Source organism: Ranitomeya variabilis, chromosome 7, assembly GCF_051348905.1.
Source record: "Ranitomeya variabilis isolate aRanVar5 chromosome 7, aRanVar5.hap1, whole genome shotgun sequence".
In the NCBI taxonomy this organism is placed as follows: domain Eukaryota; kingdom Metazoa; phylum Chordata; class Amphibia; order Anura; family Dendrobatidae; genus Ranitomeya; species Ranitomeya variabilis.
The window spans coordinates 136,843,197-136,858,282 of NC_135238.1; the positions used below are offsets into that span (position 1 = coordinate 136,843,197).

The window sequence follows — 15,086 nt, forward strand, 5'->3', positions numbered from 1 at the left end:
AAGCAAATTTAACACTATGTGCAAATTTACTCACTATCTGCAGATAAATAGTGTTTCTGGACCTGACAGCCTCACTTTAAAGGTTCATTTGTGAAATTGTAATATATGTGATACTAAGAGCATCATTTCTAGAAATAAAACACAAACAGCGGTGTGCTTTAGTGCCTAATCCAAGTGGTCAGGAACATACAGAAGACTTCCATATAGGTCAGGAACAGACAGAAAAGTGTGTGACAATGGCATACAGGAAAGATATATATCTTGGTACCGTGTTAGCCAGTGGATAGAAAAATATTTAGAATTGAGAGTCCTCAGTGGTTGATACCTTTTAATGGCTAACCGAAAAGATGGTAACAAATTGCAAGCTTTCGAAATTACTCAGGTCTCTTCATCAGGCATAGACTAAAAGAAATTCTGAAGAATCACATATTTATGCACAACACAGCCCAGAAATAATGCCATAGATAAGACAGGTGACGTGAAGCAGAACTACCATTATGTGAGTGATAAACAGTTATGTCCATAAATATTGGAACAGTTCATAGATAAGGAGTGTGAATGTTTTATTGTCCTGATTGGGGTCTGGTTCTATGTTATGATGCCCCCACACTGTCTGTGTCACATGGATTTATGTCTTTTTACATCAATTAAGGAATTTGCTCCTCAGACCGTGTGGAGGCATCATAACAAAGTACCAGGCCCATTCAGAGGACCATAAAACGTTAAGACTTCCTTATCTATGAACTGTTCCAATATTTATGGACATAACTGTTTATCACTCACATAATGGTAGTTCTGCTTCACTTCACCTGTCTTATCTATTATATCTGTGCTGTCTTGTGCATAAATATGTGATTCTTCAGAATTTCTATTAGTCTATGCCTGATGGAGGGACCTGCATAGTCTCGAAAGCTTGCAATTTGTTACCATCTTTTCAGTTAGCCATTAAAATGTATCAACCACTGAGGACTCTCAATTCTAAATACTTTTGGCAATGGCATAGAAATTCTTGATCACATAGAATTTACAGACAATATGTCTGTATGAATTAGGCACTGCTGCATATTTAAATCAGTCATTAAATGTATTTATACACGGACTTACTGACCTTTCCAGCCTTGTAAATTACCTATTAGATAAGAAAGTGATGCAGTTACATATTTACATGCACAATGGAGAAGATGTGAGAAAAAAGAAATGTGCATATGATCTTGGCACTTTAGTGAATAATTTGAGTATGTAGCTATATTTCTGTTTTCACACATTATGTACAAAATCTGCTTGACAAAAAAATGGAACTTAATCATTTTTAGAATTCTTAAATACATATCCATTTACAGTATATACTTTAACAAAGGTGTACGTTTTTGGTTTCAAGCATACAAACCCTAGATCACACCTGTTTTTGTGCCAAAATTTCCTGCATGTTCATGCTTAATCTTTCTTATTGATGTATGCAAGCCCAGCGTGCCTACCCTACATGCTAGAAAAATTAGGGAGTGGAACATATATTCATGTATGTGATATATATATATATAATATATAGCACATACCTATATACATATAAATATATGCATATATTTCAATGTATTTTAATATAGTACATTTTACATACATGTAAAGCTTTTTGTAGTCAGAAACGTGATAATTTAAAGATTTCTATTTTCATATGTACATGTCCTTAATAATTTCTTATTCATTGAATGATTTCATGTCCGCTCTGCCGCTGCAGAGAAATCATGGCTTGGATTTCAGCAAAAGTTTGCTTTCAATTTAAAAGACTGCAAAGCAGGTAATGATGTGACGTGATAAAATAGTCTGGGGTTTCTCCATCTTCTATACGCTGAGGGTGGTGTCGGAGGTTGGCCTAATAGCTGGTTTCTGAGTTAGCACTGTGCCATGCAGCTTTGCTCTATTTTGAAAAAATAAAAATTGACATGCCTTAGATTTTCACCAGTGTTCGTTGAGGAAAGTTAGTCATGCTTATGGTAGACAATGTTTACCAGACGTTTCGGTTGTTTCTCATAATCAGCCTTGCGTGGAAAAAAAAGAAGCTATTGCAGTTTTTTTTTTAATTGACTTCATGGGATGTGTTTAGGTTGATGCGCTTTCCAGGTGCTATATGATTTCTTAGGCGTATGTTAAAAAAAAAGCCATTGATAATATTCTACTGTGGTATTGAAGGCTTAACATATATGGTGATGGCGGAGACCGAGCAGATTCCACGGAGTCATGAACTCAGGCTCAGTGAAGGAAGACGTTGCGGCAAAGTTGATTTATATTCCAGACTGAGATGGGTCGTATCTTCTCTTTTTGACATTTCTTCCAAAATGTATAAAAAAGAAATGGTGAAAAAAAATAAAAGAATGGTTAGTTTACATTGAATAAACCCAAAGCAATGGCTGTTTATGGCAGAGCAGGCAGATCACCAAGAGGCGGAGTGTCCAAATAATGAGCAAAAGTTATTAAATCTATCCAATTTATATATCAATTGGTGCCATTATTCCAGATTTGTGTTGTATGCAATGTGATAATGTAAAGGGATATTGATAGTGATAGGACAGCGGTGTCAGCTGGTGAATGTTGCTCTACCATAGAAGCCAACTAATTTATACATAAAAAAAATAAATCTGTGAATAGTTTCCACAACGCACACCAAGGGGAATGGACTCATTAATTGGTTAGTAAAGAGATAACAGCTCTAAAGTTTTTGTTAAATGGTAAGTACACGGCACACTGAGGTCCATTCTCCTTATGCTGTGCAAGTCTGTGAAGAAATAGAGCATGACATTACAAGGCAACATACACTTGGTGCAACCTCCCCATGATCTGGCTATATGTGGGGCATCAAGCAATAGGGCTCATGCATTCAGTCTGGTAACACTTGGCATATGCACCACTACCGCCACCAGTTCCACATGCAAAACACACAACAGTAGTCTAAAAAATAGGCATATGCATCCACGTGTTCTGTGACACGCTTGTGAACTTTCATTAATCCAAACAAAAAAGTGATTTTAAACAAACTTTTAAGACACAGGAAAAAGCAGGCAGGTATAAATAGATATATGTGAGCTGAAAAAGCACAAATGTGGCATATAAATATATACATGTACTAATATATATATATATATATATATATATATATATATATATATATATATATATATATACATTTATATGTAGAAAGATAAAAGCTCCAGATGTTGTCCAATTTACTAATACTGGTTGATACATGGTGATAGCAAGCTGGTCCACAAGAAACTCCAGAAATCAAAAGATCCTTGCATTTTGTTACACAGCGTCATATCATCTAATATATGGAAAGTGTCAATCTCCGCTCCTCCATGCGGTACATCGACTATTTTCTCTAGGACTCTCGAACAGACAATGCATTGCACCTTTATTACTATTGTCTTGAAGGAGACAATGACCAGCACTGTTCTGTCTATAGGATTGAAGACTACAAAATAACAAAACTGAGCTTTTGCTTACCTTCCCAGTGTCTAGTGGTCTTTCCACTGCTGCTTTTGATGATTAGCTAGAGCGCTGATATCATGTCTACAGTTATTGTAACCACTGCAGCCAATCACTGGGCTTATGCCATATAACGTCCCCAGATTCACTAAGCACAGTGATTGGCTAACACAATTATGAGTGCTGTAGACATTAGAATCACTGCAGTCAATCAACAATGATGGGAGCAGTGGTGCAGAGGCATCAAATAGAAGCTCAGATTGTTATTTTATACTATCGACTAAAAATATTGAAAGTCTGCGCCCACCTGATGAGCTAAGGAATTTGAAGCAGCACTACTCCATTAAGGCTTTCTTTGCATTATAAAGTTTTGATGAAGTCCTTCCTTACATTCAAGTAAACGCTTGCTATTTTATGGGGTTTTTTTTTATGGCAACATAGAAGCATTTATAGAAACATTGTCTACAAATATTTACAGCTGTCATTATAATTTTGCCTAAATCTTGACCACAGCGAAAATTAACAATAGAAACTGAACTATATGCACTAAACAAAGTAAGGCGTGCCTGAAGGATTTATGCTGTGGCCCCTAATCTCATGGACAGGTTTAGTGCACATAGCTGACCTGCTCTGCTGTATTATTGTAATTATCATTATTTATAGAATATACTTTACTACTTTGTAATCATGCCCTTCTGCTCTTCATTGGCTGATCTCTTTTTTCCCTTATTTTCTGTGCTGATTTTTACCTGTCTGTTATTGATTTTGTAAACCTGATTCTACTTTTACTATATTACATAGTACGGTTGAAAAAAGATAAATGTCCTTTAGATATGAGGAAATCTTCTGAGATTTAAACTAATCAATCACTAGAATTTGGCAGGGAAATTTTATTTGCATTACGCAATGCATATTGGATGTTCCTCGTCATGATGTTGGGTCAATCCAGACTGTAGGGCTTAATAAATGTAGGCTGCAAAACACAAGAAACCAAAAGCCGCTCACCTCTCCCAATGCAGCCTGTTGTCTAGCCTTTTGTTTCTGATGTCCATCGCAGAGAAGGACTGTGACATTGTGACACTGCACGTATGGTAGTGGGTTGCCTGTGACATTCTGACACAGGACGTCTGGTAGTGGGTTGCCTGTGACATTCTGACACAGCACGTCTGGTAGTGGGTTGCCTGTGACATTCTGACACAGGACGTCTGGTAGTGGGTTGCTTGTGACATTGTGACACAGGATGTCAGGTAGTGGGTTGCCCAAGGCCTGGTCAGCAACTTGGGTAATGCACCTCACAACCCTGTGACACCACAGTGTGTGCTGCAACATCAGACAGGTACTGAGCACCACAAGTACATTGCATAATGGGGAACATTGGAAAAAAGAAGCCGGATTGCATAGAGCATCAGACAATGGGCTAATCGACAGGTGAATGGCAAGGTGACTTTTTTTTAACACTTTTCAATTCAGCAAACATGACCGTTAGCTGGCTGTCATTTTCAAAATTTGCAAGGTGATTTATGGAATGGTTAAAGGATCTGGGAAGAAGAAGAAGGCTAAGAGGAGACTTAATAGCTGTCTACAAATATCTGAAGGGATGTCACCATGTAGAGGAATCATCCTTATTCTCATTTGCACTTGGAAACATGAGAAGCAGTGGAATGAAACTGAAATGGAGAAGATATAGATTAGATATTAGAAAATAATTTTTGACAGTGAGGGTGATAAATGAGTGGAATGGGCTGCCACGAGAGGTGGCGAGTTCTCCTTCAACGGAAGTCTTCAAACAGAGGCTGGACAGACATCTGTCTGAGATGGTTTAGTGAATCCTGTATTGAGCAGGGGGTTGGACACGATGACCCTGGAGGTCCCTTCCAACTCTAACATTCTATGATTCTACCTCGAGCAAATTCATCTATAATGTCCAACAATTTAAACCAGTAGAGGGAAGAGGATGTGGATGATAGAAGGGGAGAGATACATTTTAGAAATTGCTTTCCCTTTATTGATCCAGAGGAAGACAAAAATAATCAGGTATTAAAAATTCTCTCCTTAAAGAGGTTGACCTGTCTAAATGGATAAGTCTGCAGTCACTTTGTGTGACTGCAGATTTATGAACCCCCCTGTGCACACACTGTGTGTTGCGATCGCGCGCTGGTTTCTGAGTTGGGATGGTGGCCTTGCTCAACACAAGTGTATGGATCAAGGACAAGCCCAGCAGATGAGCACTGGCTAGGGGTATGCATAACGCATACGTACCTGCCAGTCCCGGCTCAGAAACAGGAAAATTCTTGCAGCACAGTGTGCGTGCGCCGAGGGAATTCATACATCATACATCAGTGTACTCGTTGCTCGGGTTTTCCAGAGCACACTATGGTGACCTCCGAGTATTTGTTAGTGTTCGGAGATTTAGTTTTCATCACGGCAGCTAAATGATTTACAGCTATTAGCCAGGCTGAGTACATGTGGGGGTTGCCTGGTTGCTAGGTAATCCCCACATGTAATCAAGCTGGCTAATAGCTGTAAATCATGCTGCTGAGGCGATGAAAACTTAATCTCCGAGCAGTCATAAATACTCGGAGACTACCCGAGCGTGCTCAGGAAAACCCGAGCAAAGAGTACACTCGCTCATCACTACTTCTCACCTCTAAACCTTTTTGATCAGTACCCCTATTGAACTACTTATTTTTTTTAAGTTGACTTTGATTTCCTGCATGAAGATCTGTGAAATATGAATGGTTATAGACAGTGGCACAGCGTCCACAGGGGATGTGACCACCACTGGACCTGGATGAGGAAGGTGCACCCCGACGGTCAGATTTTCTTTCAACTATATCTGCATCTTCAGAGTCAGGATACAGTTGAATAGAATATATTTTCTTCCACCCTCTTCTATAAGGGTTGCAGCACCGACTTAAGACTCTGCGATGCCCTCCTCTGCTAGTATTAGCGTACGCTCTGGCTCACGCTGATGTCAGGTCTCTCTTCTTGCTTCCTTCAATCACCATGACCTGGTCAGAAATTTGTGTATCTCGGACATATAGGCCTCTAATTAGCTGATCACAGAATTTGATTTCCAATTTCATTCATTATTTGTTCAATATGTAGTTTTCTTTATGATTTCAGGCTACATTAATTGTTGTTTAGACCGTAACAGCTGTAATTATAATTATCAACCTTTTTAGGTCAAAATCTAAATCTAAATGTTTGTAACAACATACCTTTCTCCCTGGTTTATTGAGTGCAATATAACCCATTACATGAAGAAATATGAATTCAGACCTTGGTTTGTTTCTTTTATGCTGTAATTTTCCATTACATTACCTTTGATAAACTTGATATGATCAGTTTTAAGGTTGATTATCAGCTAATGTATAAATTTAAAAGTATCAGTGTAAAATCTAATCTTTATCAGCGATGTCTCAAATACACTCAGATACCACAATGATGGGATGTGGGTAATGTAGGTAGAAACACAAGGCATTAGTAGATTGCTATCTTGTGTGCACTTTATAATTACATGCAGCATATTCCAGAATTCAGCCCAGATTTGAAGGTGTAATTTAGTTCTCAGGGGCTCATTTAAGTATTTAAACTCCTTTTTGGACAGTAAGACACATGAACTGTTTCACCATTCAATAACTCACAATATGGAAGGGATTTATCAAGCTAAATGTGCCAGAATTCTGGGCAACGTGCTCCAAAAAAACGGCCTTTCATGACTTGCACCATATTTATTATAAGTGTTAGAAACTCTACACCTTGTCTGACAAGAGGACGTAACCTTGCTAAAGGGGGCATATTTTTGTTTTTATTTTTTTAAAGACGTTATGGCCTAGCGTGCAACACCATGAGCCATAATTGTGCAGCAATATATGGTATAAATTGTAAGTTCAAAGGACAAAAATACACCAAATTCATCGGGAACCATACTGATAAATTGGACACATATTACGACTTTCTAGTCTAAGCTTGCATTGTCTAAGAATTAGGGCTTCTTCACACATCAGTATCCGGTCAATATTTTGCATCAGGATTTGCATGCCAAAATCAGGAGTGGAATTTACAGAGAAAAACTATAGTTGAAAAATTGACACGTGTTCTGTGTTTTTCAGACACTTCTGGTTTTGGCATACAAATACTGATGAAATACTGATCAAAAATACTGATGTGTGAATAAAGCCTTACGACAGTATTTACTTCATTTCCCAAACTGTCCTCATCAGACATTTCTCATGTTCTCATTTGCCAAATTGGTTGAGAACGAATAAAACTTTATTTCATGCACTGATTAATGACAGCAGCCATTAAGGCAAGTGCTAAGGTACTAAACCGAGTAGTGATTTAGAGACCCCTCTACTACACTAGCCCTATTCTTATATATTATAATATTTTACAGATATGTGCAAAACTTCCTAATTTTTTTGATTCAGTAACAATTTACAGACTTAAATAAATGTAATTTATCCTCTAAAATAAAGATATAAAAATACACGAGGCTCCATGTGTGAGTCACAACAGAGGTGCACCTTGAGACTTGGCCACAGTGAAAATTGGTAACAATTCACCCTAAATGTCTCATTAAGAAGCTATTACACTTTTTCATAAACTGCAACTTTTGCACCTCATATAGTTATTTAAGTGAATCACACATATGTTTTATCTGTTAAGTCAGTACAAATTTAAGGGGTTTTCCTATATTCCATCATTTTATTATTGCGGTGGTCCAATCTTGGAAAATGAAGGGGATGCTGCACGTATTTACCACAGCGGTACATTCTAAGTTTTCCCTGCAAAGTGGTGCATCCGGTTACCCTAATGTGCAGGGAACCAATCACTTGAATGAGGCCACATGGCAATTTCATTCAAACCGGCACCCCAAGTACCTGCTCCACCACCAATGCAGCAGAATCACAATCATTTTCAGGATTGTAGGGAGATTCAGAGTTTACACCATCACTGCATCCCCTTCATTCTGAGTATTATTGGGTGTCTCAGAGGTTGGATGTCCACCGATCATAAAGTGATGATCAGCGGGCATCACTTTATAAGATGGGCAAAACCCTTTAAAAATACAATTATAGTACTGCGACAAAACTAGTGCAACATAAATCAACATCAAGAACACTGGAAAGCCATGCACAATAAAAATGACATCTATTTTGCAAAGTATCTTCATTTTACTTTATGACTAAACTATTTTTATTTTAAAACCATATTTAATGGTGAACATTTGTAAATTAACCAAGACAAAGAAAACAGGTCTTGCTCACCACATAAGAGGTTAGAACAGCCCATACAGACAAGCATTATCAAGTACCTAGCACCAATATAGCATAGAGGGTTTTTACAAGCTTATTACATAAGCAGCTGACAGATAAAAGCATACAGTAAGTAAGGATTCCACAGTTTGTCCCTTCATCCAAAGTTCATTTTAAGTGTATTTTAATGTTCCCATTCCCTTGAATAATAACATGCACGTCAAGCTGTGTGCTAGGCCAGGCCAGGCCAGAGATTGAGGTTCTGCTACAGGAAATAATTAACATTGGATATATTTTATGGAGTTATCAGTGAAAAATAGAATTCAATTGTCTTTTCAAGCTAAATGAAAAATGACACTTTGGGTGCAAAGATAATGGCTAGATAGCTTTTGAAGAAAAATCAATTTTTTTCCAACAATAATATATGGTAGATTCATCCTTACCTTGATTGACAGCTATGAATTTTCCGAAGTAAATTGTATAATTTATTACAACCTGCAGAATTTTTAAATTAGGGTAATATTTTTGTCTTTTTTTTTTTCATTTCTTTATTAAAGAAGCACTTCTCCCATCAAAGTTTTTATCATCTTAATATATTGCAAGCAACATACAGTGGCATATAAAAGTTTGGGCACCTATGATCAAAATTACTCCTATTGTGAACAGTTGCAGCATGTTGAAGATGAAATGATCTCTAAAAGGCCTAAAGTTAAACATGACACAAGTATTTTAGGCATAAAAAAAATTATCAGTTTTTACATTTTAAAAATAAAAAAAGGAAAATGGGCCAATGCACAAGTTTGGGCACCCTTAGGCTACGTTCACATTTGCGTTGTGCGCCGAAGCGTCGGCGCCGCAACGCACAACGCAAACAAAAACGCAGCAAAACGCATGCACAACACTGCGTTTTGCGCCGCATGCGTCCTTTTTTTGATTGATTTTGGACGCAGCAAAAATGCAACTTGCTGCGTCCTCTGCGCCCGGACGCGGGCGCCGCAGGGACGCATGCGGCGCAAAACGCAAGTGCGACGCATGTCCATGCGCCCCCATGTTAAATATAGGGGCGCATGACGCATGCGGCGACGCTGCGGCGCAGACCGCAAATGTGAACGTAGACTTAGAGATTTGTGTGCTTGGAAAACTTTGACCAAGGTTTCAGACCTTAATTAGCTTGAAAGGGTTATGGCTTGTTCACCATCATCATTAGGAAAGATGAGGTAATGCAAATTTCCAGCTTTATAAAAATCCAGCGTCATCTAAAGTTGTGCCAAAAAATTGTAGCCATAGGTTCTTCTAAGCAGCTTCTCCTAGCACTCTGGAAAAAATGGTGGACTTCTACAAAGCAGGAAAAGGCTATAAGAAGATAGCAAAGTGTTTTGAAGTTACCCTTTCCTCAGTTCCAAATGTAATAAGAAATGGCAGTTAACCCTTCAACCCCCAAGGGTGGTTTGCATGTTAATGACAGGGCGAATTTTTACAATTCAGACCACTGTCCTTTTATGGGGTAATAACTCTGGAATGCTTCCATGGATCCCGGAGATTCTGACACCGTTTCCTCGAGACATATTTTACTTCACGTTAGTGGTAAAGTTTCTTTCATATGACTTGTGTTTATTTGTGAAAAAAACGAAAATTTGGCGACAATTTTGAAAATTTTGCAATTTTCCAAATTTGAATTTTCATGCCCTTAAATCGCACAGATATGTCACACAAAATACTTAATAAGTTACATTTCCGATACGTCTACTTTACATCAGCACAATTTTGGAACCACATTTTTTTTTTGTTAGGAAGTTATAAGGGTTAAAAGTTGACCAGCGATTTCTCATTTTTACATCATTTTTTTTTAAGGACCACATCACATTTGAAGTCACTTTGAGGGGTCTATGAAGGAAAATTCCCAAAAGTGACACCATTCTAAAAACTGCACCCCTCAAGGTGCTCAAAACCACATTCAAGAAGTTTATTAATCCTTCAGGTGCTTCACAAGAAATTTTTGAATGTTTAAAAAAAATGAACATTTAACTTTTTTCACAAAAAATTTAATTCAGATCCAATTTGTTTTATTTTACCAATGGTAACAGGAGAAATTGGACCCCAAAAGTTGTACAATTTGTCCTGAGTAAGCCGATACCCCATATGTGGGGGTAAACCACTGTTTGGGCGCATAGCAGAGCTCGGTAGGAAAGGAGCGACTTTTGACTTTTCAATGCAAAATTAGCTGGAATGGAGATCAGACGCTATGTCGCGTTTGGAGAGCCCCTGATGTGCCTAAACAGTGGAACCCCCCACAAGTGACACCATTTTGGAAAGTAGACCCCCTAAGGAACTTATCAGATGTGTTGTGAGCACTTTGAATAACCAAGTGCTTCACAGAAGTTTATAATGTAGAGCCGTAAAAATAAAAAAATGATATTTTTCCACAAAAATGATATTTTCGCCCCCAATTTTTTATTTTCCCAAGGGTTAGAGGAGAAATTGGACCCCAAAGGTTGTTGTGCAATTTGTCCTGAGTACGCTGATACCCCATATGTGGGGGGAAACCACCGTTTGACAGAGCTCGGAAGGGAAGGAGCGCCGTTTTAGAATGCAGACATTGATGAAATGGTCTGCGGGCGTCACGTTGCATTTGCAGAGCCCCTAATGTACCTAAACAGTAGAAACCCCTTACAAGTGACCCCATATTGAAAAATAGACCCTCCAAGGAACATATCTAGATGTGTTGTGAGAACTTTGAACCCCCAAGTGTTTCACTAAAGTCTATAACGCAGAGCCGTGAAAATAAAATATAATTTTTTTTTCACAAAAATGATTTTTTAGCTCCCAGTTTTGTATTTTCCCAAGGGTAACAGGAGAAATTGGACCCCACAAGTTGTTGTGCAATTTGTTCTGAGTACGGTGATACCCCATATGTGGGGGGAAACCACCGTTTGACAGAGCTCGGAAGGGAAGGAGAGCCGTTTTAGAATGCAGACTTTGATGGAAAGGTCTGCAGACATCACGTTGCATTTGCAGAGCCCCTGATGTACCTAAACAGTAGAAACCCCTTACAAGTGACCCCATATTGAAAAATAGACCCCTAAGAAACTTATCTAGATGTGTTGTGAGAACTTTGAACCCCCAAGTGTTTCACTAAAGTTTATAAAGCTGAGCCTGAAAATAAAACATCATTTTTTTCACAAAAATGATTTTTTAGTCCACAATTATGTATTTTCCCAAAAATAACTGGAGAAATTGGACCCCAAAAGTTGTTGTGCAATTTGTCCTGAGTACGCTGATACCCCATATGTGGGAGAAAACTACTGTTTGGGCACACGTCGGGGCTCGGAAGAGAAGTGGTGTTTGGAATGCAGACTTTGATGGAATGGTCTGCGGGCGTCAAGTTGCGTTTGCAGAGCTACTAATGTGCCTAAACAGTAAAAAAAAACACAATTTACCCAATTTTGGAAACTAGACCCCAAGGAACTTAACTAGATGTGTTGTGAGAACTTTAAACCCCCAAGTGTTTCACTAATGTTTATAACGCAGAGCCTTTAAAGTAAAAAATCTTTTTTTTCCCACAAAAAAATCATTTTTTAGCCCCCAAATTTTTATTTTCCCAAGGATAACAGGAGAAATTGGACCCCAAAAAGTTGTTGTCCAATTTGTCCTGAGTACGCTGTTACCTCATATGTGGGGATAAACCATTGTTTGGGCGCACGGCAGAGCTCAGAAAGGAATAAGCACCATTTTACTTTTTCAACGCAGAATTGGCTGGAATTGAGATCGGACGCGATGTTGTGTTTGGAGAGCCCCTGATGGGCCTAAACAGTGGAAACCACCCAATTCTAACTCCAACCCTAACCAGAACGCACCCCTAACCCTAATCCCAAGCATAACCATAACCACACCCCTGACCCAAACACACCCCTAACCCTAATCCCAACCCTAACCACACCCCTAACCCCAACACATTCCTAACCCCAACACACCCCTAACCCTAATCCCAACCCTAACCATAACCCTAACCACACCCCTAACCCTGACACACCCCTAACCCTAATCCCAACCCTAACCCCAACCGCAAACGTAATCCAAACCCTAACCCCAACTCTAGCCCCAAACCTAACCCTAACTTTAGCCCCAACCCTAACCCTAACTTTAGCCCTAACCCTATCCCCAATGGGAAAATAGAAACAAATACATTTTTTCGTTTTATTATTTTTCCCTAATTAAGGGGGTGATAAAGGGGGGGTTTGAATTACTATTTATAGCAGGTTTTTAAAGCGGGTTTTCATGTTTGGCAGCTGTCACACACTAAAAGAAGCTTTTTAATGCAAAAAATAGTTTTTGCATCACCACATTTTGAGAGCTTTAATTTTTTCATATTTTGGCCCACAGAGTCATGTGAGGTCTTGTCTTTTGTGGGATGAGTTGATGTTTTTATTGGTACCATTTTCGGGCACATGACATTTTTTCATTGCTTTTTATTACAATTTATGGGAGGCAGAATGAACAAAAACCAGCAATTCATGAATTTCTTTTGTGTGGGGCGTTTATACCGTTCCGTGTGTGGTAAAATTGTTAAAGCAGTTTTATTCTTCGGATTAATATGATTACAGCGATACTTCACTTATATAATTTTTTTATGTTTTGGCGCTTTTATACAATAAAAACTATTTTATAAAAAATTATTATTTTTGCATCGCTTTATTCTGAGGGCTATAACTTTTTTATTTTTCTCTGATGACGCTGTATGTTTTTTGCGGGACAAGATGACGTTTTCAGTGGTACCATGTTTAATTATATCCGTCTTTTTGATCGAGTGTTATTCCAATTTTTGTTCGGTGGTATGATGATAAAGCATTGTTCTTTGCCTCTTTTTTATTATTTATTTTTTACGGTGTTCACCAAAGGGGTTAACTAGTGGGACAGTTTTATAGATCGGGTTGTTACGGACGCGGCAATACTAAATATGTGTACTTTTATTGTTTTTTTCATTTACATAAAGAAATGTATTTATTGGGACAATATTCTTTCTTTTTTCTTTATTTAGGAATTTAAAAAAATATATTTTTACACAGTATATTTTTTTTTTAACTTTTTTACATTGTCCCAGGGTGGGACATCACTGTATAAAGTCAGATTGCTGATCTGACACTTCGCACAGCACTGTATCAGATCAACAATCTGAAAGGCAGTGAAGGAGTCTTCTCATGTCCTGCTCTCAGCAGGCACTGACAAGCCATCTCCCTGCAGGACCCGGAAGGACCCCGCGGCCATCTTGGATCTGGCGGTCTGCAGGCAGGAAGAACCTCAGAACAACGCAATCACATTGTGTTGTTCTGAGGATCTCAGGGAAGCACGCAGGGAGCCCCCTCCCTGCGCAATGCTTCTCTATGCCACTGGGACACTGCAATCTTGTTTAACCGCAGTGTTCCGGGGTTAAAGTGCCGGGAACAGTCCATTACCACTTCTGGCACTTAGTCCCGGGTGTCTGTGATAATCAGCTGACACCCGACCAAGATCGGCCAAGCCCCCCCCGTGAGCGCGGCTGAATGCATATGAGGTACTATCCCGTCTATGGGAATTAAGTCCCAGGTCACATGGATGGGATAGTACGTCCAATTGCAGAAAAGGGTTAACAGGAGCAGTGGAGGACAAGATAAGGTCTGGAAGACCAAGAAACATTTCAGTGAGGGCTGCTCAAACGATTGCTGGAGAGGGAAATCAGAACTCCCGCTTGATTGCAAAAGATCTTCAGAAAGATTTAGATTACTCTGGAGTTGTGGTACATTGTTCTACTGTTCAGAGACACCTGAACAAATATGGGCTTCATGGAAGAGTTATCAGAAGTAAAGCTCTTATACGTCCTCACCATAACATTCAGCATCAGAAGTATGCAAAAGAACATCTAAATAAGTCTGATGCATTTTGGTAACAAGTCCTGTGAACCAATGAGGTTAAAATAGAACTCTTTGGCCACAATGATCAAAGGTATGTGTGGAGAAAAAAGGGCACAGAATTGCAGGAAAAGAACATCTTGCCAACCATTAAGTATGGGAGTGGATCAGTAATGCTTTGGGGTTGTGTTGCAGCAAATGGTAAGGGGAACATTTCACAGGTAGAGGTGAAAATGGATTCAATTAAATTTCAACAAATTCTTGATGCAAACATATCACCATCTGTAAAAAAGCTGAAGTTGAAAAGAGGATGGCTTCTACAAATGGATAATGATCATAAACACATGTCAAAATCCACAAAAGACTACCTCAAAAGGCACAAGCTGAAAGTTTTGCAATGGCTCTCACAGTCCCCTGATCTGAACATCATTGAAAATCTGTGGCTAGAGCTCAAAATAGCAGAGCA

At 38.8% G+C, this 15,086-nt stretch overlaps 1 protein-coding gene across 6 annotated transcripts in view; it reads right to left on the minus strand.

Annotated features, from left to right (window-relative positions):
- Positions 1-2,073: 2,073 nt before the first annotated feature.
- ADAM23 (ADAM metallopeptidase domain 23) overlaps positions 2,074-15,086 on the minus strand; it is a 410,305-nt gene continuing 397,292 nt past the window's right edge. For 3 of the 6 annotated variants that reach the window (XM_077275749.1, XM_077275750.1, XM_077275752.1), the window contains exon 26: positions 2,140-2,322. In XM_077275749.1, the coding sequence (XP_077131864.1) occupies positions 2,277-2,322 (46 nt within the window). In that variant the 3' untranslated portion in view covers positions 2,140-2,276. Of the gene's footprint in view, positions 2,323-15,086 lie in introns of all 6 variants that reach the window. The other 3 variants (XM_077275748.1, XM_077275751.1, XR_013218285.1) reach the window with 3 other exon arrangements.